This window comes from Trichosurus vulpecula, chromosome 4 (assembly GCF_011100635.1).
Source record: "Trichosurus vulpecula isolate mTriVul1 chromosome 4, mTriVul1.pri, whole genome shotgun sequence".
In the NCBI taxonomy this organism is placed as follows: Eukaryota; Metazoa; Chordata; class Mammalia; order Diprotodontia; family Phalangeridae; genus Trichosurus; species Trichosurus vulpecula.
In genome coordinates this window covers 280647281-280673154 of record NC_050576.1, presented here as the reverse complement: position 1 = coordinate 280673154, position 25874 = coordinate 280647281, and the positions used below count along the sequence as shown (strand labels likewise).

At 51.4% G+C, this 25874-nt stretch overlaps 1 protein-coding gene across 1 annotated transcript; it reads right to left on the bottom strand.

The window, feature by feature from the left end:
- Positions 1 to 250: 250 nt before the first annotated feature.
- Positions 251 to 25817, bottom strand: OBSL1 (obscurin like cytoskeletal adaptor 1). The gene is made up of 23 exons (XM_036754428.1): positions 25709 to 25817; positions 24365 to 25516; positions 23695 to 23964; positions 23321 to 23581; positions 22636 to 22938; positions 22193 to 22489; positions 18436 to 18708; positions 15277 to 15549; positions 13134 to 13406; positions 11829 to 12101; positions 9914 to 10186; positions 7639 to 7914; positions 7272 to 7559; positions 6782 to 7057; positions 5981 to 6250; positions 5288 to 5560; positions 4422 to 4688; positions 4045 to 4157; positions 2727 to 2883; positions 2310 to 2471; positions 1840 to 1944; positions 1147 to 1416; positions 251 to 369 (listed from the first exon to the last, which is right to left on the bottom strand). The coding sequence occupies exons 2-23, from the start codon at positions 25500 to 25502 to the stop codon at positions 362 to 364; spliced, it is 6099 nt and encodes a 2032-aa protein (XP_036610323.1). The 5' UTR covers positions 25503 to 25516; positions 25709 to 25817; the 3' UTR covers positions 251 to 361.
- Between the last annotated feature and the right edge of the window lie 57 nt (positions 25818 to 25874).

Below are 25874 nucleotides of genomic sequence, written 5' to 3'. Positions count from 1 at the left end.
TCTGGTGTCTTTTGTTCCGCTCCAGACACCTCGTGCTTTTGTCTCCTCCTCCTCCTCCTCCTCCTCCTCCTCCTTCTCCTTCTCGAATTTTACATCTTTTATAAATGTGCCAAATTGCAAGGCCTGAAGCAGGAGTGGTTTCCCAGCAGCCCCCTGGGGGGAGGTTGAGCAGTGAAAGTGGTGAGCACTCAGTGACCCTGTGTGAATGGTCAGAGCAGTGACTCAATACTACAGAGAGACTGAGGGACCGGTGGGCAGAACACTGGGCCATGTTTATTTCCCCCTGCCCCTTCCCCAGACTTAGAGGCTGTTTTGGCTTCCCATCTGTCCTTGGTCATCCATCCTGTGTCTGGGGCTGGTTCTAGCTACCTGCAGAGGAAAAGATTCTTTGTCTCCAGACCTCCCTTTTGCCCTCATTCATTCCCTTTATCACAGTAGGTCATTCACATAAGAAGAGGGTTTTCCCTTTCTGTCCATGCTTCCTGCCTGTTGAGGCTCTAAAGAGGCAAGGAGCAGGGATATGAGAGAAAGAGGGTGCAGGGAACTGAAGGTCAGAGGAGACTCCCCTGTGGAGGGTGAGAGATACAAGGGGGAACCCAGCTGCCCTGGAGTTTGATACCTCATAGCCAGAGCTTGGCTTCCCAAGACTGGGGTCTCAAGTCTTTGCAGCTCATGTAGCCCCTCTGCCCTCAGCGCCCCCCCCACCTCCACACCCTTTCTGAGCAGATACCCTAGGAGAGGGTAGGGGGCAGAACAGAGATAGACACTGGTGGGAAAGAGACAATGGCACAAGGTTAGAGTTATTGGGCTGGGGTTAAGGGGGAGTCATGGAAGGGGAGATTGAAAATAAAAGGAAAGGGGACTTTGGGCTGTGGACAGAGCTGAGGGCTCTTCTCTAGATCCTCCTTCTCTAAAGCACAAAGCACCTCTCTCATATGCTGCCCTTGCCTCACCCAGGCTGATGCCAGCCTCCACCCTTTTCCCCCAAAACCTCTTTATAAGCAGACAAGAGACTTTCCACTGACCCTTCTCTTTCTGTGATTCCCCTCTTGCCTGCTGCTTCCCCCAAGGTTCTCACCTAAGCCCAGCACTACTACTACCTCAGTCCTCTCCCCCAGCCCAGCCCAGCCCAGGTCCCTCACTCACTCTCCACTAGCAGATTAGTACTGGCACTGTCCTCTCCAGCCTGGCAGCAGTAGGTGCCCTCATCAGAGGGCTGGACGTTGTGGATGATCAGACTGTGGGTGACGCCATGGCTTCGAAACTCATACTTTGGTCCAGGTGGCAAATCAACCCCACCCAGCAGCCATCGAACGTGGCCACCTGCCCTGGACACAGTCACTTCTAATGCTGCCCTCCGGCCTGCCAACACTGTCTTCTCTCGAGGGGGTTTACGACAGATCTGGAGAGGCGGGGCTGGGGGTGGAGGGGAAGGAAAGAAATAGCTGAGGTATGATGTGTTCCCACACTGGAAATCAAGTCATGCTACTCCTCTTTAATCCTGCTGCACCTCTTTCTACAGCCACCAGCTCCAGCCTTAAGAACGCCCCATTTCACCTGTCTTTGGGTAAATCACCACTTCTCTGGGCTCCAGCTTCCCTATTTGTAAACTGACAGGACTGGGCTAGACTAGCAAGACTTCCAGCTGCTTGGTCTAGTGACCTCTTAGGGGACACCCAAGCACTCCATTAGAGTAGGAGAATAACATTATCTTCTCCCCTCCCCAATCAGGGATATAGCAGCTGACTCCCTTCAGCAGCTCGGCAATTCTAGGCAGGTAGCAGCACAAACCCTCAGATCCTAGCCCACAGCAACCTCTTCCCCTCAGCCCGTTCTTACCCTCGACCTCCAGTTGAGTGGAGGACTTTGCTTGCCCAGCCTGGAATTGGATCTCCCCGGAATCCTCAGCCTGCAGCTCACTCAGCACCAGGGTGTGCAGGTTCCCTGGGGGTGGAGTGGGGGAGGGAAATGGGGTTCACTGTTGGTAATGTACAAAGTTGGAGGAGCCCCGGGGAGAAGAAGACTGGGCATGCAGGGGGAGTAACGTTGGGTCACTGAGCCTTCAAGTCCTTAGGGAAGGGGGAACTGGAGATGAAGGTAGAGTCTTGGATACAGGAGGAGGGAAGAAAGGTTGAGGAAAGGTATAGTCTCAAAGCTGAGAGCTGTAGTTCTGCGGGGAGGGGATGGGAGCTCGGGGAGAGAAGTTAGGGAACAGTGGCTTTCCTGCTGTGTGTGTGTGTGTGTGTGTGTGTATGTATGGGGGGGTGTTTTTATTTTTGGGGACTGGGGAGGGATGTGAGCTCTCACACCTTCCTGTCGGATGCGGACACGGCCCCCTGGGCGCAAGATACGGCCTCCCAGCTGCCAGCAACCAGGGATACCAGGCTCGGACACTGTACACTTGAATGTGGCGCCATCGCCCTCATGGGCTCTCACAGGCTTTAGTTCATGCAGCACGGACACCTCCCTCTCTGCCAGGCAGGACCAAGGACGTGGTGGGTTGAGGTCGGGGCACCGCCCCCTCCCCCTCCTCAGCTGCACCAGCGCCCTCCTGACCCCATCCCGCCCCCCTATCAGATTCTCAGGCAGACTCCCTTGGACCTCCTCCGGGGCTAGGTTACAGCCCCCGGCCGGGATGCCAGAGCATCAGCCCCCATCTCCCGACTCCAGGGGGCCCCACCCCTCCCAGACTCCCAGAGCAGAGTCGCGGGAGCCCCGGTACCCACTCCGCACGGTGAGGCGGGCAGTCGTAGCTTGGGCGTTCCCCACAGAGCAGCGGTAGGTGCCCGCATCCGCGGAGATGCAGTGCCGGAGCTGGAGAAGCCGGCGGGAGCCGAGAGCCTGGATCCGGAGCCGAGGGCTGGACGACAGCTCCTGGCCGTCCTGGCAGTGAGAGGGGGCACGGTCACTGGGGCCAGCGGCCAGCTCTGAAGGCTGTGCCTCTCCCCGCCTCCCCTGCTGCGGCTCCAGGTGCCTCCAAGGCACAGAGTGGGGTAGGCGGTCCTGGTGCCTCCTACTCCTCCGCGCTAAAACAGACCTCACCTTCCCACCCACACCACCAGTCTTTAAACCCGCCCCACGAGCCGGGTTGGCTGGCTGCCTGGCGCTAGGAGATCCCGCACCTCCCCCACCCCACCCCTCCTTCACCCCAGTTCCTCTACGCAGACTAGGGGCCACCCTTAAGCCTTCTTTCCCTTCTTAAGACCGCCTGTCCCTTTTACCTAGATTTCAGCTGAGTGAATGTAGGTATTTGGGGCAATGCGATTCACTTCTGGTCCCGAAACCCTCCTTACCCGACACCTCGCCTTCCCCTTCTTTCACTCACCACCCCCCCCGCAGCGCCCTCCCCCACATTAGTCCTGCCAAGGGCACGGGGTTTATGACAGCATGGAGGGGGGCTTTACAGATTATATATAGTCCAACCCTCTTCATGTTACAGATGAAGAAACCGGGGGCCAGAGTAGGGAAGGTGCTTTCCAGGGTCAAACGGTTATTAAACGGCCCGTAAACATGTATGTACACATACACACGTGCATTTATAAACACACAAACGGCATTTAAACATATGTGTACATAGACACACATTTGTAAACATACAACAGTATATAAACATATGTGTACATATACACACATGCATTTGTAACCGTACAGACGGCATGTAAATACACATGAACACACTCACAAACATACGAACAGCACCTGAACATATATGTATGTATATATTTATAAACATATAAGCAGCATATAAACATATATGTATGTACCCACATATTTATAAACATATAAAGGCATATAAACAGCAAATCCTTCTGACTATACACCCAGGGCATCCTTCCATTACCCCCCTCTCTTCTGGGGTGGGGAAGGGCTTAGTGGTGCCACCTCACAGCGGAAGGTGGCATCATCACCTTCTTGGATGATCAATGATATCAGCTCTGAAACTAGCTTCACCTGGGAGGGTTCTGCAGGGAGAAGAGGGACACTGTCTGTTGGGCCAAGGGTGGGAGGGGGGAGATGTCAGGACATACTAGTTTGGGAGCTGACCTTATCCCATGTGAGGTCAGCTTGGGTCCTGGACAGCTCACATTCAAATGTGGCTGAATCACCTTCCATCACTTCTATGTCCTGGAGCCCCTTCACAATGGCTAACGGTATCTCTAAAGGTGAACAAGAAAGGGGAAGACTGTCAGAAAATAGGAAGAATGAAATGTGGGGTGAGGCCTGATTGGTGAGATGTTAGGGGGGCAGTGGGTACAGGTGGAAGGAGGCTGTTGGTGTGGGATGAACACTAGAGGGCAGAAGCATGCTAAGGCAAATGGCTTAAGAGTGGCTGGAGGTGGTAGACAGTGAGACAGGCCGAAATGATGAGGAAGAGAATGGGGACAGGGGTCTGTGTGGGCTAAGAGTGAGGGGAGATAGACCTTTCACTTCCAGCCTTGCTGCGCAGCGCAGGGTGTCGGTGGTGAAAGATACAGTTCCAGTATCGGCCAGGCCCAGACCACTGAGCACCAGAGAGTGGTTGTGGCCCTGGGCACTGATCTGGCAGTTCCGACCAGGCTCCAGCCGGACCCCTCCCCGGGTCCATTCTCCAATCACCCCAGACTGAGACAACTCTAGCTGGAAGGTGGCACTGCCCCCTTCAGTGACAACCACATCCTCAAGGCGATGCCGCACCTTCAGCTGCTCAGCTGTTGGGAGGAAGGGAGCAAAGATGTATGTGGATGAGGTCACCCTCCCCCACTTCCCACGATGCCCTTGGTTTCACGGAATCCACCACAGACCTGACTGAAAAGGAATCATTTTAGCTTTGGATATGATACATTAGATTGTCAATACTACTGGAGAGTGCCTGAACTCTTCCCTCTTGCTATGGTCAGAGAGGTGCCAGGGCACACTTTTCTGGCACAGACTTGAGGAAGGTACCAGTAGGGATCCTGACTCCTATTCCCTTTTGCCTCCCACCCTGACTTGATCTGGAGGAGACACAGAGAGAGGAACAATCAGGCTTAAAAAAATTCATGGGGGCTACTGGGGGGTTCTTGGTAGGAGGGCTTGCTTGTTGTAGGATACAGTTGGAGAGACATGTTTCCCCCTGATGCATGTGTCAGGGGCCATGGGTAAGGATCCACTTGTATGGCATGTTTATTTGGCTAGGCCTCAGAGGGAACGAAGGGACTCTTGGAGAGGGGGATTACATCCATCTCCTGATCTAGGCTGGGAAAGGGTGAATGTCTGAGGAGGTATTAGTAAGGGGATATGGAAGGGGGGATTTTTGGGGGGTACTCACGCCTCACAAGCAGCCGAGCCTGTGTACGGTCATGGTGGCTCTTGCAGCTGTAGATGCCCTGGTCACTCACCATGACTTTGCGGATGATCAGGCGATGCACTCGGCCATCCTGGACCACAGAGAACCTGTCGTCTTCAGGGAGAGGCTTTCCCCCTCGGAGCCAGCTCACTACTCCTTTTCCCCCAACTCGGCTGGTCTCCACCTCCATACACAGATCCTGGCCCTCTTCAGTACGCACATCCTGTAGCCTTCGCAAAAATAGCAGCTCAGCCTCTGAAGAAGAGGGAAGGGGAATGAATCCCAGGTTGGGCTAAAATAGAGGGATAACTCTGAGGAGGGAGTAAGGTAGACCGGGGAGGAGAGGAGAGAGGCAAGGAGTTCCTCGAAGTTGTATTACTTCCTTCCAAACTTAGCTCTCTAAACTCATTCTGGTTGAAAGAAAACTGACCTGGGAGTCTGGAGTCCCAGGACCTAGTCCAGGCTCCGCCACATAAATTCTCTGAGCTTAAATGTTTTCAGTTTGCTCATCTGTAAAATGAGAATGCTGGACAAGATAATCTTTAAGGCACATTCTGGGTTTAGCTATGGTCTATGATTCAGTTCTAGGTTAGAGCTGCAGCCAAAGTGTTGGAAAGTAAAAGACTGGAGGTAGAGGGGAAAGACAGGAAGATGGGAGGTGGTTTTGCCGATTACCTCTGACGTGGAGCCGGGCGGTAGTCTCAGATCCCTTGGTCTGGGCGGTTACCATGCCCGAGTCACTCATCTGGCAGCCCCGAAGGGTCAGGGTGTGGTTTGGGCCATTCTGGCTGGTTTCTACCCGACCACTAGGGGTAACTGAAGTGCCATTTAGAAGCCAGGTGAGCTCCGAATCTGGTGGGGAGACCTCACAGCGGAAGGTGGCATCATCACCCTCTTGGATGGTCAGTGGAGTCAGCTCTGAAAGGAGCTTCACCTGGGGGGGTTCTGCAGGGAGAAGGGGGACACTGTTGGGCCAAGGTGGTGAGAGAGTGAGAGTTCCTCCTCCCTCAGTCCCTCTAGCCAAACCCACCTGAGTGGGTCCCAGGGAAGCATACCTACTCTTATCTCCTACCACCCTCTTCCCAGACCCTCGCTTCTTCCTCCTTCTCTAGCCTTCCCAGGCAGTCTAGCCTCAAATTAGTTGTATCTCTCCCCACCTCCCCAACTCTGGCCTCCACTTCTTCTCCAGATTCTTGTTCATCACTTCCTATTTGTACAAACAAACAAACACCAAGTCTACATCGCTTCCTGGTAAAATTTGTGATAGCTCTCCCCACCCCCCCCCCTTTTTTTTAAAGTGAGCTGCAGATGGGAAGATGGAGGGAAAGGAGGTTAGATCAGAAGGGAGGAAGGAAGGAAAGGAAAGCTGGAGGGAAAAAGGGAATAGTCAGGGATTATGAGAGATAGTGGGGTGGGGGTGGGGAGTTCAGAGAGCACTGTGGAGGGTCTGGGGTGTATGCAGGGGAGACTCATTACCTTCCACATTGACGAGGAAGATGCGACTGTCCTGGGGGGCATCACAGAGGTACTCGCCGGCATCCCCGCTCCGTGCCCCCCGCACCCGAAGCACCCGCCGTGCCCCGGCCTCCTCCAGCCGCACCCGCCCCCGGCTGGCCAGCCGCTCCCCGTCTTTGTACCAGCGTACGGCCCCCCCAGGCCCCGAAAGACACACTGCCAGCTCCAGGTCCCTGCCTGGGGCGCATCGAACCCCAGTCCGGGATGCCTCAGGTGTCAACACTGTCACGGGAGGCTCTGTAGGGCCAGAGCCCACGGTGTCACGGAAAAGGTAGGGAAAGGGGTAGTTGAGAGGACGGTGTGCATGGATGTGTATACATGTGTATGTATGTGTGTGGGGGAACGACCTGGCCCCCTCTGCTCTGGGGACTGAGGATGCCCACCCCCAGGGGCCTCTGCTCCCCCTCCCCCAGATTTCCCCACTCCCCATAGACTGTCCTCCTCTACTTACCAGTCACCTGGACAGGGAAAGTGAGGGTGGGGGCTCCAGGGTCAGATCCAGCCCGGCACGTGTAGTTCCCAGCATGAGAAGGGTGGGCAGCTTGGATGAGCAGCATTCGCCGAGGGCCCTCAGACCGAAGCTCGAGGTTCCCATCCTCTAGGACAGGGCTCCCATTGAGGCTCCAGAACACTGGGGCGCTGGCCCTGGACAGCTCGCAGCTTAGGACAAAGTGCTCCCCAGGGGACACGGACAGTGCAGAGGGAGCCACCTCAGGGAGGAGGAATTGCACTGGGGACTCTGTTGGGGGAAGTCCAGGTTGACGAAATTGTTGGGGTGTCCCCCCCCCACTTCTCCCTTTCCTGAGCAGAGCACTGACCAGCTAGACGGACGTCAAAGGAGACTGCCTCATCTCGGGTCTCACAGACATACTCTCCAGCGTCCTGGGGCCTGGCATGGGGCAGGGTGAGGGTCCGGACTGGCCCCTCAGCCCCCAGTTTCAAATCTTCTGATGCCTCTACCTCGAGCCCATCCTTGTACCAACACACTCGAGCCCCCACAGGGGCCACCTCACAGCGAAGCTCCACCCGACCAGGTGACCTGAATTGCAGCTGTAGGAAGCGGGCTGATGGGCGTACTATCCGTTCTGGGGGTACTGATGGGAAGGATGGGATGAGGAGGAGGGGGGAAAGGATGGGGAGCTTCAGGCTTCTCCCCTCCATTCCCATCAAGCATTATGGCCCCTGGACATCTAGGGATAAGCCTCAACTCTGCCACTCTCTAGTTATATAACCTTGAATGGGGTGAGCCTCAGTTTCTCAGTCTCTCAAATGGGAATAATATTTGACTACCTGAAGCGATGTTCTGGTAAATGTTTAACAGCTAGTTCTCTGAGGGGAAAATAAATATATAAGGCAAGATAATGTATGATAAATCTAATTATATATACATACATCCACACATATACTCGACAAGTTCTTAAGTATAACCTGCAAGTGAAGGCCATCTGGTCCAACCCCATATAGTTTCTCCATATAGATGGAGAAACTGAGCCCACTTCATCAAGATCTGTAAAATTAAAGAGGTTAGACTAGATGGCCTCTGAGGACCTTCTTGTAGCTTGAAACAGATGATCCTATTAGATTCTAAGGTCCAGGAACTCTCTCCAAGTCATACAGGGAGTCAATGCCAAAGTCAGGGTCTGCCTCCAGACTCAGTCCTCTTTCTATTGCACCAGGCCATCTCTCTTTAAGGCGTTGCTGGGGTTTGGGCATAGGTAATGAAAGCCTGGGTAGGTCCCTGTTTAGTGTCATAGGTGGATGGCAGTCTGAGAAGCCTCAGAGTTTGAATCCTGCCTCACGCACTAGCTGGTTGGCCCTGGGTGGTGGACTCTCTAACACTTAATCTCTTGGTCTCAGCTTTCTCATTTGTAGAATTGGGATCATAACAGCACCTGCTTTACAGGGTTTGCTGTGAGGGTCAAATAAGATGACCCATGGAAAATGCTCTGAAAACCTTAAAAAACTACAGAATTGTTAGCTATTATCATGCTATTATATTCTATGGGCGGGTTTATTATGGGAATTATTAGGATTTAGTAGGAGTATTAGGATTAGGAATTATTAGGATATAATTTTGGGGGTCTTGAACTTTTTTTTGTTCGTTGTTGTTTAGTGGTTTTTTTTTTCAGTCTTGTCTGACTCTTCGTGACCCCATTCGGGTTTTTTTTGGCAGAGATACTGGAGTGGTTATCATGAAATAATATTTGTAAAGTATTTTGCAAACCTTAAAACACTACATAAATACTCTTTGTTGTTATTCAGATGTTTTAATTGTGTCTCACTCTTTGTGACCCCAGGAACTTTGCTATTTTGTTAATGTGGAGACTATAAACTTCATGAGGGCAGGGGTTGAGTTTTGTCTAGACTGTAAACCTCCAATGCTGCCTAGCACAGTGCTTTGCCCCCAGGAGGCACCAAGTTAATGTGAATTATATTCTTCCCAAGTTGGTTGCATTTTTATCTCTTTCCCTTTTGTGCTAGCCAAAGTTCTTTGGATAAATCGCATTCTGCTTCCATGTGGGCTAAGGAAATGCAAAGGGACAAGAGATGAGGCAGCACCCCATTGGCTTTGGGGAGTAGCAGTGAGTCAAAGTGGAGTATTGAGTGGAGACATAAAACTAGGCATTTTACTGAGGAAGCCTGTGTTGAACAGGAAACTGGGACTGAAGTGAGCAGCAGGTGGGGGTGGGGCTGGATGTCTGGGAAGGTCTGAGTGGTTAGCGACCCTTTCCTGGCTTAGTGAGCTGCGTTTGTCCGGGGCTCTAGGCGGGGTCTGGCCTCTTTCAGGTGGGAGGTAAAAAGAGGGCCAGGGTGACTCTCATATAGGCTCTGTCTGTTCCCTCCGCTCTCCCTTTCTACTCTGGTGAGCTCTGAAATGCCCCAGAAGCCAGTTTCTTAGGAAGGAGAATCTCACAGAAGGCCATCTGGGGCTTAGCTGTGAGAGCTACTTCTCCTCTCACCTGTGTAGCTTCTTTACAAGTGATGGCAAAGACAGCGTGAGCCTAGGGAAGAGGACCCTCTACACTAGGGAGTTTAGAAGAGAGAGGAAATCCCATGCAACCTCGCCTCCCCCAGCCCTGCCAGATCCCTGACCTGTGACAGTGACGATGAAGAAGGCTGAGTCATCTCCTGCATCGCACACAAACTCCCCTCCATCCTGGGGCTGGGCTGCAGGCAGGACCAGGCGGTGGTGGGGCCCCTCACTCTCCAGGACCAGGGCCTCGCTCTCTTCCACCTCCAGCCCATCCTTGTACCAGCGAACAGGGGCTCCGGGCCGGGACAGCTCACACCTCAGGATCACTCGCTCTGAACTCACAGCAGCCACGGACACTTCATCCTGGGGGAACAGGATTCTCACTGGAGGCTCTATAGAGGGGAGAAAGTCATATCTGGAGATGAAGCTGCAGAGAATCAATCATACGAACACTCTGGAAGCAGTCCCAGAATCAATCAAAGAATCTCAAGGTGGAAGGGATCTCAGAAGTCATCCCGCCCCATCCACATGTGGGAATCCCTGCTGCCATATCCTGACAGATGGCTGTTTCACCTACGCTTAAAGGCCGATCAACTCTTGAGATCCTGTGAGTCATCCAAATTCAGCATCCCCAGTTTCTCTGGTATAGTTGAAGTGTAACCACCTTCCTTAACCCCCCCCCCCAAAAGGCTCAACCAGTCTCTCCACCCACATTCATGCATACATCCTGCTCATCACAGACAGGCTAGTCTGATCTGGCCACCCTAACCCCATTACCACCATCTGATTTCCCCAAGTGCTTGCATAGAAGGGAGGATGTCTCATGAGGTGGTGTGTTCAGTGGGGAAAATGTCAGATTTGGAAATCCTATGTAAAATTTGAGTTCGAAGCCTGGCCTTTCTACTTCCTAACTGTGTAACCTTGGGTAAGTCCTGCAAACTGACTTTGGTTCCTGTAAAGACAATCATTAAGTGAAAAGATCTTTCCTGCCCATAGAATAGACTTCAGGTGGGGCTTCCAGTGGGGCCAACAAAGGGATGTCTGATTAGAGAGAGGCCCACATCCTTTCACTAATTGGCTTGAGGCCCCAGGCTGGTTAGCAACCTAGTTTGAGAGAGGCTGGAAGCCCTCAGGGCCCTAAGGAGAGTTGTTAAGACGAGAGCCAATGGTATGTGCCTGAGTTTTAGTCAATCGGATGATGTCTAAGGACTGTATAAAAAGAGAGAACAGAGCTTGAAAATGGCAGAAACAGAAGAAACTGAGGAAGGGAGGACTAGAAGCAAGAAGCTGAAGAAACCGATAAACGGAGAGCAGCAGGATTCAGGAACCAAGGGCCAGCTTCCAGAGCGTGCAGAGTGGAGTGCAAGAGGGAGTTTTGGAACTTGGAGTCAGCAGAGCTGCAGGAGAGAGAGTGCTGAGCAGGATTTGTGAGTGATCCTCTTATAGGAGGGCCCTAGCATCGAAGGGAAGCACAAGTATGGTCTGGCTTGCTGCTATAATATTTTGTTGTAATCTCCATGTTACCATAGTGAGGTGGGCTTATTGGTTTTAGAATGTTGTTGCCATGATATCTAACTGGGGGCATTGGTCTTTGGGTCTGATCCTTTGGAGTCTAAATAAATGTTATACTTCCTCTGCCTTCTACCTAGAGAATTCATTATACTTTGCAATTCCGAACCACTCAGGCATGCTCATGATCCTCTTCGAGGTCATGAATTTTGCCTTAATGATATAGTTCCCTATCTGTAAAATGAGGGTGGATGGAAGGGGATTGGGCTAGCTGGAGGTCACATTCTCTGCCAGCTTGAAATCTATCATCTTAAGGTCCTATAGTTATCTTCTCCCCTCTTTACCTGTTCCCCTCACCTTGGGTGTTGTGTTTGTGTCCCAGGGAAATCCCCCAGTTCTGAGCAAGCATCTTCTTGCCCAGAAGTGCCCCATTCTTCCCATTATACTGAGAGTGGGGGAAATGGAAATCCTTAGGTGGATGGAGCTTCCTCCATTCTCTAGATGCAGTCTTGCCTGGTCCCTGACCTGTGATGTTGACATTGAAGAAGGCTGAGTCTTCTCCAGCCTTGCACACAAACTCCCCTCCATCCTGGGGCTGGGCTGCAGGCAGGACCAGGCGGTGGTGGGGCCCCTCACTCTCCAAGACCAGGGCCTCACTCTCTTCCACCTCCAGCCCATCTTTGTACCAGCGCACGGGGGCTCCGGCCTGGGAAAGCTCACATTTCAGGACCACTGACTCTGTGCTGAGGGCTGCTATGGACACCGTGTCCTGGGGGGATATAATTCTCACCGGAGGGTCTGCAGTGGGAGAGATACAGTCACCCAGTATCATGGACAATTGACTTCACATGCACTAGGGTAAGAGACCAAGCTTTTCTTTGTTAATGGGGAACCGTGTTGAACAAGGATTCAGCTAGGGCATCCCCTGCTCAAAAGCTTCATAATGTTTGTCTCAGAGACAGTGACTGGGACAAGGTGAACTTAGAGTCTGCCCCCCGGAAGAAATGTAGAATCTCCAAGTCAGAAGGACCCTAAGATGTAATCTATTCCAACCACGCCAGCTGCCTTCACAGCATACCTAAAAGGGGTCATCTAGCTGGAACTTATTACTTCCTGAGACAGCCCATTTGGGGTCAGGTCTAATTGTTAGGGAGTTATTAAGGACTTACTATGTCCCAGGGCTTTTCTATGCTAGGTGATGGGGACACATATATGCTACAAGATGTTTCCTGCCCTCAATGAGATTATGTTTAATGGGGGAAGAGAACCCATAAGACCAAGTTGAAAAGCAGAGGTAAGAAGGATGGTTGTCCTGCCCCCTCCCTCAGAATGGAGAGTTTTACCTGGAATATCCCTGAAAACTGGACGCTGAATAGGGAGGAACTCACAAGGAGTTTCTTCTTGATGGAAAAAGGCCAGATTGGTTTTGGAGATTGCCAATAAACACATATGCAGCTTGTTGATTCTCCCAGATTTGCCAAGAGTCTCCAGATTGCCACCTAGACGCCCCACTCCCAGACAGCTACTTTGTGCAGTCTCTGCTGCATCCTCTCCCACTCTTCTACAGCTGGGATGTCTGAGAACTGCACCTCCTCCAGACTCTCCACTCCCAGGCTCCTCAATCCAGAGTGATGGAGTAGGGCTGACAACCTCAGGTACCCCCACATACCCACTCCCCACCCAGGGCAGTATCAGCGAACCTCTCGCCATCAGAGTAAAGTTGTCAAATGTAATTTACCTCCATTTCTAAGAACCTAGTCTTAGCACCCACTTTCCAACAACTCCCCTTATTCTGCTGCCCAGACCCCCAGCCCCGCTGGGCCACCTGACCTGTTACAGTCACAGTGAAGAAGGCAGAATCATCTCTGGTGCTGCATACAAACTCGCCCCCGTCCTGGGGCCTCACGGAAGGCAGCACGAGACAGTGTTGGAGTCCCTCACTCTCCAGAACCAAGTCTTTGCTCACTTCCACTTCCATCCCATTCTTGTACCAGCCCACCAAGGCTCCAGGCCGGGAGACTTGGCACATCAGGACCACTCTCTCTGAGGTCACGGCAGTCAGGAACACCTCATCTTGGGGCTGTGTGATCCGTACAGGGGGCTCTGAAGTGGCAAACAAGCAGTCATAATCAGGGGATGTTGTATGGGATCAAGCAGTTTACAAACCCCAAAGTGAGAAATGCCAGTTATAATTATCATCATCATCCTCATCATTATTGTTAGTCTCCAGTTACCAAGCCTCCAGTCTGGGGATGACTTAATTCCCTGGGGCTTTTCTTGAACTCCTGCTGAGCTCAAGCAATGTTTATAAAGCAGCAATACAGGGGTGTGCGGGTAAATGTTTTACAAATGGGCTTATGTGAAAGAGATTCGGAGGTTTTAGGGGACTACCAGCTCAATGCACTGCGTGCCCTGAATCAGCATAAGCCTCAAATCGAGACCAACAAAGCTGTTCTGGGTCTTTTTTGTTGGCAGTCTGCCATGCCTGGAATGCTCACCCTCCTCAGCTGGAATCCTACCTTCCATATGTATGAGGCCTTTCCCCAATTCTGAGCTTCCCTCATTAGAAATTACCTCCCATTTATATGCTAGATACCTTGCATGTATAATTGTTTACACATTGTTCCCCTCCTTAGAATGCAAGTTTATCCTTAGAATGAGGACCGGGGCTGTGTTTTTTGTCTCTCTTTATTCCCCAGAGCTTAGCATGGTACCTGGCACATATTAAGCACTTAATAAAAGTCCTTGTTGACGAATAGTTATGAATATCTCCATTTGCCATGATAAAGACATGAAGGGAGAAAGAACCAGGTCCCAGAACAAAATCACAGAATCTCAGACTTGGAAGACACCCTGGCAGTCAGTACCTGGGTAGGACACCCCCTCCCCATCCATTCTGGGGAGTCGTTTGGCCTTCTCTTGAAGAGGACCACCAGAACCCACTAGCTCCTGAAGCAGCCCATTTTACTACTGGACACTTTAAAGTCAAGAATGTCAGGATTTTGGGGGTGTGTGTCTGTTTAATAGCTGAAGGCAACTCAAGATGGTGAAAGCTATTAAGATCATGTCATGCAAAGATGGGCTGAAGGAAGCAGAAATGTTTAGGCTGGAGAACAGAAGGCACAGGAAGAACATGAGAGCCGACTTCCAATATTTGAAGGACTGTCATGTGAAGGAGGGATTAGACTTTTTCTGTTTGGATCCAGAGGGCAGAGCTTGGAGAAGTGGGTGTCAGGGGTGGGGAAACTGCAGCTTCGAGGCCACATGTGGCCCTCTAGGGGATCCCCTTACACTTGAGGACCTAGAAGGCCACATATGGCCTTGAGGCCACAGGTTCCCCACCCCTGGGTAGGCTGTTGTGAGGCAGATTTTGATCACCTGACAGAATGATCTGAGAAGGGACTATTCTGTTTTGGGAGGTAGTGGGTTCCCCATTGCTCAAGATATCCAGGCAAAGACTGAGTGACCTCCTGATGGGGCCATTGTGGACACAGCTATGGGCTGGACTAGATGCCCACTGAAGCCATCCAAAGCTCCTGGAATCCTATGAGCTATCAAGCTTTTCCCAAGTTTTCTTCTTTTTGAATCCAACGTCTCCAGTTTCTTCAGCTGGTCCAGGGATGGTACAATTGCATTGTGACCATTTACCTCAAACCTCACCCAGCCTCCCCAGCTATACTTATGCAACTTGCCTTCTCACCATACATCCTGCTCATCGGAGACAGGCTGGTCTAATACAAGACAAATAAGTCCCATCAGCACCATCTGCTTGCCTAAGAAGTGCTGAACCTCTCCTCTCTTTAGCTACCTACCTCACCTCTGCTGTCACGCCTGTAAACCAAAGATCCTCCCCTGTACTGGGCAAGCACTTCTCTACCCAGAAGACCCCCCCCCTCCAATCTCCCCATTGCCCTGATAGCTTGGGGAGAGCACAGCATCAGCTGGCGTGTCTCCAATGTGCTTTCATGCCCACCTGTGATGGTGACATTGAAGACAGCCCGCTCATCTCCTGCCTTGCACACAAACTGGCCCCCATCCTGGGGCTGGGCTGCAGGCAGTATCAGACGGCAGTGGGGGCCCTCACTCTCCAGTACCACGGTTTCGCTCTCCTTTACCACCATTCCATTCTTGTACCAGCGCACAGGGACACCAGCCCTGGACAGCTCGCATCTCAAAACCACCCGTTCCGAGCTCTCGGCAGCCACGGACACCTTGTCCTGAGGGAACATGATCCTCACGGGGGGTTCTGCAGTGGGAAGCAGTGAGACTTTTTAGATAGATCATCATCACGTGGAGACTCAGGGTTAGACTTTGTTATACTCTTTAACAAATACCCACCAAAATGGTCACAAACATACTTGACTGTGGACAAAGCCCTGGAGTTTGGAGTCCTCACCCTGGGGTACTGTCCTCTGAAGGGTATGGGGCAGGGTACAGGAGGGAAGCTAAGAACATAGACTTGTCTGAAGCTCCTGTGAAATCGGGAAGTCTGATACTACCAAGAAAAGACCACTGATGTAGTGTTGGCCTGAATGTTTGCATGCAAACTGAGGGCTATTGTCATAGAACTCTGGCTGGGAACATGAACCACAGAGAGATTATTTAAGAGATGTCTCTAATACTGAAATACAGAGCTACAGTTCTGGGCCAAGGGCAACATTTGTTGGGGTGTAGCCTAGAACCAGCCAGGTAAGCCAGTCCATCAAATGTAGAATTATTTAGCCTGACAGAAGATGCAAAGATTTCACTTCTGATTTTTCAAAAGAGATAAAACAATTTCCCCTTCCCCTTCCTTGCTGCTCCTGAGGTTGGGGTTGCTCTCCGCAGACACTTGCCATTCTCTGTGTCTTTCAGTAGATTTTAGCTCTGTCTGTTTATGTTCTCCTTTATAAAGGCCAAGTTCAAGTGTTTCTCTTCATTATCATGAAGACTGTTAACTAGGAGCTAAATACCTTGAACTTCCTCAAGGTGAGATTAATTCAGTGACAACCAGGATGAATCAGTTTGAGGACACGTCAGCAATGTCAGAACAAAGCCCCAAATTTGGTTCAGTGGGGATGTTTATACTTTTTATAGAGAGATATCATCCATGCCAGAATCTGGTCATTTCATTTACTGATGGAAGCGACCTTAGTAACCTTAATCAGGAGCCTTGGAACTCCCCTTGTGGTCACAGTAAGGTCCACTGCAGGCAACCAATAAGTCAGAACAAAAATGCAGGATTTGCAAGCTGGAGACCGGGCTAGAACTTAGTTCTGAGCCAGAGGAGAAGATGGAGACCACAGGTGCAAATAAATATATTGTTGAGACTGAGGGGAAGGCAATGTATTTGTTTATTTGCCTGGAGAGGCAAGTCCCTAGAATGAGCAAGTAAGAAGGCACAGAAATTTCAGGTATAGGATTGAGTTAATGGGGCATAGTAACTATCAGATATCCATGTAAGAACTATGCTTGGTTCCCTTGTGTCTTTCTATACCATAAGACCATAGAGTTTAAAGCTAGAAGGGCCCTGGGAGATCATCTCATCTAATACTTTCATTTTTCACATTAGGGAAACTGAGGCCCTACAAAACTAGCTTGCTTATGGTCACACAGGTAGGATGTACAGGCAGGCTGATTTGGGCCAGATTATAAGGACTACATTTCTAATAATCAGTCCTTTGCTTTATGAGGGCAGCCATTTTTACTGTAAGCTTTATGCAGGCAGCCATTTTTCTTTCTTCCTTTTTATATGCTTTGGGATTTAGCACAATGCCCTGCACAGCAAGTCAAATTAACCAGTATTTATTAAGCTCTTCTTATGTGCCAGGCACTGTGCTAAGTGATGGGAATACAAAAAAAGGCAAAAACACCATCCCAGGGCCCACATGCTAATGGCGAGACAGCAGGCAAATGACTAGATATATACAGAATATGTATACTGTGGATGGAAGGCCATCTCAGAGCAAAGGCCCTAGCAGTGAGGGGGACCATGAGAGGCCTTCTGGAGCAGGTGTGACCTGAACTGGGTCTTGAAGGAAGCCAGAGAGCCTGAGAGGCAAAGATGAGGAGGAAAGCATTCCAGGCATGGGGGAAACTCAGTGTGAATGTATTGAGTTGGGAGAAAGTGTCCAGTGTGAGGACCAATAAATTGGCCAGCATAGATTCCCTCAAAGACTGGGTGGAGCAGAGGGAAGTAAGAAGGCTTGAAATGTAGGAAGGGGCCATGGAGGGAAGGACTTTAAAGGTCAAAAATGATTTTATATTTGATTCTAGAGGCAACAAGGGGCCATTAGAGTTTACTGAACAGGGGGCATGACGTGGTCAGACCTGCCCTTTGTGAAAACCAGTTTGGAGCTGGGTGGAGGCTGGCTGGCAGTAGGGAGAGATTCAGGGCAGAGGCAGGGATTTAGGAGACAGTAATAGTCTCCTGTAATATTGTAATAGCCCAGACAAGAGCTGATAGTGTGTATAAGTGGAGAGAAGGTGATGTGTATGACTGAGACATTGAAGGTAAAAATGACGAAGTTTGAGAACAGACTGGATAAATGGGGTAGGTGTGAGCAAGGGGTCAAAGATGGCCCTGAGGTTGTGATGAGCTGGGGTGACTGGGAGACTAGTGAAGCTCCCACAGTAAGAGGGATAATGTGAAGAAGGGAAGATCAGGGGAAAGAGAACAAATGTGGAAAGTGAGGAGTTGAGTTTGTTGTTGAGCGCAATAGTTGCCTTGTTAGATGATGAGCTCACTATTGGATAATCAAAGAAATTCTGGTTGCCTCTCACCCATCAGGTGTATTATAAAGGGGACTCTTTTCACGGGAGATAACTTCTAAGGTCCCTTTGACTTCTATGGTTTTAGGATTCTTTCTGTTAGCACAGAATAGTGAGAAGTCGGCAGTCATTCCTGCCTCATTGTCTGGCCCTGGGCTCTCTGTTTCTGAGTTCTCTCTCAAGCTTCCAAAAGTGAGACAGGCATGGGTGGTGAGGGAGACAGCAGGCAGTGGATGGGCCGGCAACATGTGCCTTCAGCAGGAACTTCCAAAAGGGGCCCCTAGCCTGGGCAGGCTGAGAGGTTGCTCCTGCTTCACCTAGCCTGGGACCCTGAGACTACAGCCCTTTTGCTCAGAAATCTTAGCCCAATCGGGTCTCTCACCTTTGATGGTGACCATAAAGAAAGCCAAGTCCTCTCCTGCTTTGCATACAAACTCGCCTCCGTGATGGGGCTGGGCAGCAGGGATCACCAGGCGGCACTGGAGGCCCTCATTCTCCAGCACTAGGCCTGAACTCTCTTCTACCTCCAGTCCATCTTTGTACCAATGCACAGGTGCTCCGGCTCTAGATAACTCACACATGAGCACCACACATTCTAGGCTCACAGCCTCTATGGATACTTTTTCTTGAGGCAGCACAATCCTCACGGGGGGCTCTGTGGAGAAAAGGTACACAAATCCATACACAGATGCAAACACAATCATAATGGTGGAGTCAAGGGCCAAAATCATTTTTGGCCTTTAAAGTCCTTCACTACCTGGCCCCTCCCTACCTTTCAAGCCTTCTTACTTCCCTCCCCTATCTGAGCTGGATAACCCAATAGGCACCCTGGACATGGATGGGCCTAGGCCCCCCCCCCCCCCCGCATCCCAGGTGATGGAGAATACAATGGTTAGTGCCACCATGAAAGCACAGGTTTCAGATGTTGTCATGTGAATGTACCACCTACCCATACCGCTCTGATGATCTGTTCTTTTTGTTTAGAGGTCCTGATTAGTGATTTTTATGTGCTATTATACCAAATATAACTGTATACAAAGGGAATCTTCCAATGTATAAGTTTGTTGTTGTTGAATTTCAGACTTTTTGTGGCCCCATTTGGGGTTTTCTTGGCAAAGATACTGGAGTGGTTTGCCATTTCCTTCTCCAGCTCACTTTATAGATGAGGAAACTGAGGTAAACAGGGTTAAGTGACTTGCCTGGGGTCACACAGCTAGGAAGTATCTGAGGCCAGATTTGAACTCAAGAAGATGAGTCTTCCTGACTGCAGGCCTTCACTCTCTCCACTGCACCACCTAGCTGCCAATGTATAAGTGGCCTATATAATATATATTTGTCTAGACCAGAGGTGCCAAACTTGTACCACATGTGACCCATCAAAATTTCCAAGTGCAGTCTGAACCAGATTAAAATGTAACTGGGAAGTGTTTATGAAAATAAATAAAAATTAAAAAAACACAGATACTGTTAAATTTGTGGTTTTCCAAGGCAGTGTGTAGCCAACAGGGATCCCTTTCTGTTTGAGTCTGACTCTACTGTTAGATACTGTCTTATTGTCCAAGTTCTGATCTAAAGTTGGATGGCCATTGAGCACTTCTATCACTATTATATCCATCTTTCTGGCGAGGCAGTCAGAGTTAAGTGACTTGTCCAGGGTCATGTAGCTAGTAAGTGTCAAGTGTTTGAGGTCACATTTGAACTCAGGTCCTCCAGACTCAGGGGTGGTTCTCTATCCACTGTACCCCCTAGCTGCCTCTATTATATCCATCTTGGACAGGCACTGTAGGTGGACAGGGAGCTGGGCCAACTGAATGGGACCAACACAGTGGGCTAGCTTTGGGGAAACTGCACAGCATTTTCAACAACCCCGAGGTTCTGTCTGTAACAAAATCTCATCTGTTTAACTTTGACATCCTTCCGGTGATGCCACATGGCAGTGAGTCATGGAATGACTCAGCCTCTGAGGAATCAAAAATGTGGGTCAAAGAAAGGGTGACAGGGCTGGGGTGTGCATGGTGGGTGTCAGTGGGCTGCAGTACAGGGTGCCTGTGGTGAATTGTGTATGCCAGAAGAAACATAAAAGATGCCATCCAAGAGATGTATGCCTGGAAAAGGAGGTGGGTGGGTCATGTGGTGAGGATGGAAGATAACCCATTGACAGCCACCTCTGCACAATACCGTATAATACCCTCGGTATCTAATGAATGTTAGGTGACCTAAGGGAAGGCTCTCAGGAGTGGGTCCTCCCTTCACCCCATGTAGAATTTATGGGAGGGCATAGACAAGAGTCTCCCCAGATGAGAAGGTGTGGACATATTGTAATCTGTACTACTGGACCGAGTTCCAACATTGATCAGAGAGCTGAGCCATGGAAATACTGAAGCCTGATAACATATAACAGCCTCTGTAAGTAATGAGTTTCTGAATTTAGGCACATTGCCAGATGAAAATCATTAGCCTCTACTGGACTGAAACTTAGACAGTTATGAAATTTCTACCTTTCGATATTTTGGTTCCAGAGAAGGGCAGTTATGGATGGAGTGGGGAGGGGCTCCCCCATCTCTCTCTCTCTCTCTTTCTCTCTCTCTCTCTCTCTCTCTCTCTCTCTCTCTCTCTCTCTCTCTCTCTCTCTCTCTCTCTCTCTCCCTCTCTCTCTCTCTCTCTCCTTCCTTCTCTCTCTCACTGTGCCCAGTGACTTTAAAGTTAGCTGGAATAAATTGGTTCTTTGGCTAAGTTGGGGTCCAACTTGACCGCCTTTGGTAAGATGGGTTTTCTGGCACAGACACAGAAATGCAGAGGAAATGCGAATCTCTGACTGACTGAGAACCCAATCTGAGGCCTTGAGGACTTCTGAACTTTGTTTCTTGTCTTTGCCTTGGTTCTCTGGGAGGAAATGGTGTCCAAGGCTGAGGAGACCAGGTTGGTTCAAATTCTGCCACTGTCACAGGTAAGGACAGGATAGGCAGGAATCAGGACTGTCCAGAACCAGCCACACCAAGAAGGGGCCTTCCTTTTCTACTCTATATTGGACATTTACTTGTTAGTCCCCTCAAACTACTGGTTCGTGGCTTTGTGCCTGTCCCAATGCTACACTGACGGAATGTGAACTTCATAAGATCTTTCCTCATCTGTAATGAGGAGCAAAGCCACGCTCCCAGGAGTGCTGTGTTGTTGGGCCTTGTAACCCTCAAAGCATGACAGAAATGTCAGCCAAGGTGATGCCTCTATCCCTGCCACCAGAGTATGACTCTCTGGGCCTGGATGTTGCGTTCTCCCCACTCAGCTCTCCTGCAGATGAAGGCTGAGTTTTATAAAAAAGTTTTCCCACCATTTGGGAGAAAGAAGGAGAGGGAAATCACCAAGTTACCGAGGGTAGGCCCTGTGTCCTTCCTATTCCTAATCTGGGCAGACAGAGCTTGCTGGTCTGTCTGAGCTGTCTCCCTCAAGGTCACATTAGAGCCTTGGAATAAACCCTCACCACGTCTGTGTGGCCTGCCCCGCTTGACTAGGGGCATGCAGCTCCTCGTGCCACCATTAGAATAATGCGTTTCCCATTGGAAAGACAGAGTGGTCGCCATAGCCATGGGGGTAGCATGCTGGACTTGGGGTCGGTGGAGCTAGGTTTGAATCCTGAATCAGACACTAGCTGTGTGATCACTGGTCGTTCATGTAACCCCTTGGAGCCTCTGAGGAGAGGAATATCCCTCTTACCTAGTTTATAGGCTGTTGTGGTTTCCTCATTTTGTGAATTTCAAAGTACGATGTGAACTGTGAGCTATTGTGATGATTATTTTCCAGGGACACTAATTTTGAGCTGGAAGGGACCTGAGAGGCTATGTGGTCCAGCCCCTTCATGTAACAGATTTGAAAACTGAGGTCCAGACAGCTCCAACCCCCTCCTCCCTCTTGGCCAAATCATGCAGGTATTAAGCGATGGAGCAGGTATTAGAACCTAATCCTCTGACTCCAAATTCAAAAGATGGTTTCCACTAAACTATACCTGTCCCAAGGTCATGCAGGTAGTAAGTGTCAGAGTCAAGATTTGAACCCAGGCCCTCTTCCTCTCAGGCCAGCACCTTTCCCATCACACCTTGCCGCCTCTTCTAGTAGCTGAGGGGCTTTTTATTTACAATTCCCACCTTGCACGTGAAGCGTGGCAGAGACATGTACACCAGGGCACAGGAAAGTGATGAGGGCCCCGCTGTCTTGGAGCCTCGTGGCCTGGAGGATCAGGCTGTGCTGGGGGCCGTCTTGCTGCACCAGGTATCCTTGGGCTTCATCCGTGGATCTGCATTTTGGTCCCCCTGCCTTGAGTTCTGTCTGGTTCAGGAACCAGGTGCCTCGCACCGAGATAGAGAGTTCGAGGGAAAAGGTAGCATCATCCCCTTCTTGTACGCATGCATCCTGTAGGCCTCTCTGCACCCGAGCCGTGGGCACTGGGAAGGTGGGAAGTGGTCATTAGAGTCAGAGAAGGAGGGCATGGCTTGGGCTTGGGATGCAGGGTGGAAAGCAGGGACTATGGAAGACTGAGGGATGAGGATGGAGCAGAGGGAGGGGAGACAAGACATAGAGGGGCACTCACCCAGGTGCACTGAGCCTGGAAAGAGCACGTAAGGGCTCTGGCCATGCTCGCTGACCACAGAGAGCCGGAAGCGGTAGTCACCCTCATTAGGCACGCTGTCTCCGGGCACCTCCACGGCACCAGCTGCTTCTGTACTGAGGCATTGCACCCAGGCATCCGTGCCTACCTCCTGCCGCTCTAGCCGGTAGGTATAGGCCGAGTCAGGGGGAGGCACCGGGGGTTTCCAGCTGAGCAGGGCTGCATTGCTGCTTCCTGTGCCCAGCTCAACAGCCACTGGGGGCCCTGGGGGGACTTGCTTCACACCTAAGACAAAATGTATCAGGTTCGAGGGCTGGCTCAGCAATCACCTCCCAAGTTCTTGCCTGGTTGTAGGCTGGACTCAGGCATGTCCAGCAACCAGCCTCTACCACACCTAGCTCTAACTCTACTTCTCCCTTCCCAGCCTCATGTCCTCCCTTTACTCTGTCCTCACTCCCTAAGGCTCCCATACTCTTTGCCTTCTGTCCTGGGCCCACACCATGGCCACTTTCTCTAATTCTGATTGCTTTCCTTGTTTCCTGTTTCTTGACCCCTGGCAAGTATTCCAGCCTGCTCACTCACCCTTTAACCCTTGCCCTACCCAATACGCTCTCACGCTCCTTCCCGGTTTTCTAGACTCTTGCCCCTTGGCCATGCCCATCCTTACATTTGACCCTCAGCCTGGAGGAGGTGTGGGAGGAGCCCAGGCTGAAGGTGACCACACCAGCGTCCTGGCGTGTGACCCCCACCAATACCAGGGTGTGTGTGTGGTTGGAACTGGTTTGGATGATTCGGGGTGAGGCTGGCAACTCCTGACCATCCCGAGTCCAGTGCCCAAGAGCCTTCGTTTCTCGAGCCTCCACTGATAGCACTGCATTCTCTCCTTCCAGCACATCTAGCTTCCTTGGAAGCCGCCTTGTGATAGGTCCTGGGGATATAGGAGTGTGGTGGGTGTGCATGTGGAGGTTAACATGGGTGAGTAAGCTTGGGTTTAGCTTCCCTCATTCTCCCATTAGCATCTTCACCCCTGGCATGGCTGACCTCTGACAGCCACAGTGGCTACTGTCCGAACTCGGCCCCGCATCTCACACAGGTAAATGCCATCATCGTCGGCCTCTAAGTCATGAATGATAAGGCGCCGGACTACCCCGGCCTCCCCCATCTCGTACTTGGGGCTGGGCAGCAGCCGCTGGTCTTCTCTGTACCAGGTAGTGATAATGCCTTGGGAGGGCACTTGACATTCCAGCACTGCATCCCCATGCTCTTCACCCTCCACATCCTCGAGGGGCACTGCAAACCGTACTCGAGGCTCTGGGATCCAGGGGAGAGAGAAAGAGAGAAAGGAGGGGAGAAAGAGGGAGAGAGAGAGAGAGAGAGAGAGAGAGAGAGAGAGAGAGAGAGAGAGAGAGGAGGAGGAGGAGACAGAGACACAGACAAAGTCAAGAGATGCACTGAGGGATCCTTCCCCAAAGAACTGACTGAGATGCCTTTCCCCAGGTCTGGAGAACTGCATAATCTAGCACTTTTATACCATATGTATATTGTTTCAAGTGTGATAATCTAGTCTCCCCAACTAGACTGTAAGCTTTTTGATGGCAGGAACTAGTTGCTTAGGGGGTCTATGCTAGGTGCCCAATGCTCCCTTCATTTGGTCAGTGATACTACTATGGTGGTTCTGTTCCTATGGCCTCCATTCTGCTGGCCCCTGTACCTCTGACATGTAGCTGGACCGCGCTGAGCGTGTGACCTGCGGTGTTGCGGGCAGCACAGATGTAAAGCCCACAGTCGGTGGGCTGGCAGTATAACACCTTCAGCACAAAGCCTCCATCATGGTCCCGGTAGAGCAGGCGGCGGCGCCCAGGGCTCAGAGGATGGCCTTCCCAGTGCCACTCAGTCTCTGGCTCCGGCTTCCCGGTCACGTAGCATCTGAATTTGGCGTGTTTTCCCTCACTCACCCAGAAGCTCTTAGGGGCAGGTGAGCCCTGCCCTGCAGAATCCCTCTGGCCTTGGTGGGGGGAGCTCAGAGGGGTCTCTGGAGAGGGCCGGATCTGGAGCAGGGCAGCGGCCACCGTGTGACCGTGGGTGTTGCTTGCATGGCACACGTAAACACCTGCGTCTGGTAGTCGGACACCCCTGATCTGCAGCTTGTGGTCCCCGTGCCCAGCCAGGCCTTTTGTCAGACAGAAGTGACTGCTCTCCCAGATATCCTCCAGGAGCCGCCCGTCCTTCTCCCAGTGCACTGCTGGTTCTGGCTGCCCCCCTACCTGGCATGTCAATACTACTTCCTCACCCTGCTGCACCCACTGAGATTGTGGACCTTCCAAGAATGTGGGAGGACCTTCTGGGGGCTCAGGAAGTAAGCTTGGGGAGCCCTGTGAAAGGATGTAGGTCTGGGCTGGGTCTGAGGATAGGAATGTGGAAGCTGTGTCCAGAGGACTTGGTGTCCTGGCCATAGGAAGGGGACCTTGTAAACGGATCAGGTCAGGAGACTCCTGGGCTGAGTCAGAGGACCTCTCTGGGGGGATGGGGGCTGTATCCGGAGACTCTTGTACAGTGAGGGCTGCAGCAGCATAGGCCTCCCCAGATGAGTTTTGGGCCCGGCACACATAAACTCCAGCATCAGGGGCCCCAGCTTCCCTTACCAGAAGGCTATGTTCAGCCCCCTCTGCCTGAAGACACAGACGGCTGGACGCCTCCAGCTGTTGCCCATCCTTTTCCCACAGGACGGTGGGTGGAGGGGAGCCTGTGAGGCAGCAGCGCAGGATGGCATCGGTGCCGCTCACCACTCGGACGGGCCTCGGGAAGCGAAGGAAGCGAGGGGCAGCCCCAAGAACACCCATCCTTTCCATGGCCACAGCTAACCCTATGGTGGAATGGGGAGGGAAGGGGAGAGAGGGCGGCATCAGGAGAGAAGGGGCGCAGTGAAGGGATCAGGACTCCTGCTTCAGCAGAAGCACGGTGGCTTGTGGGAAGCAAGGTCTGCCATAGTCAGGAGGGCAGCAGCTCCCATTCCCTCACTCCCGTCCCTCCAGCACCCTCCTTCTTTCCTCCTTACCCTCTAGGTCCAGCTGGAGAGGATTCTCTAGGGAGGCTATTTCAGGGCCTCTCACTCTATGTGAAGCCCAAAGCTCAGAGGAGGTCTGTCCGTCTTCCTGTCTGTCTGGACAAGGGGCCCAGCCTTGTGCTGCACTGACACACTTGTCCCTCAGCCCCCTCCCCAC

Coding starts and splice junctions, on each gene's coding strand:
- OBSL1 (XM_036754428.1), bottom strand. CDS start 25,502: ATGGAAAGGATGGGTGTTCTTGGGGCTGCCCCTCGCTTCCTTCGCTTC. Junction 22,490..22,635: donor TCCAGGCTCAGTGCACCTGG/GTGAGTGCCCCT, acceptor CCACCTTCCCAG/TGCCCACGGCTCGGGTGCAG. Junction 7,560..7,638: donor CTTTGACGTCCGTCTAGCTG/GTCAGTGCTCTG, acceptor TTCCCCCAACAG/AGTCCCCAGTGCAATTCCTC.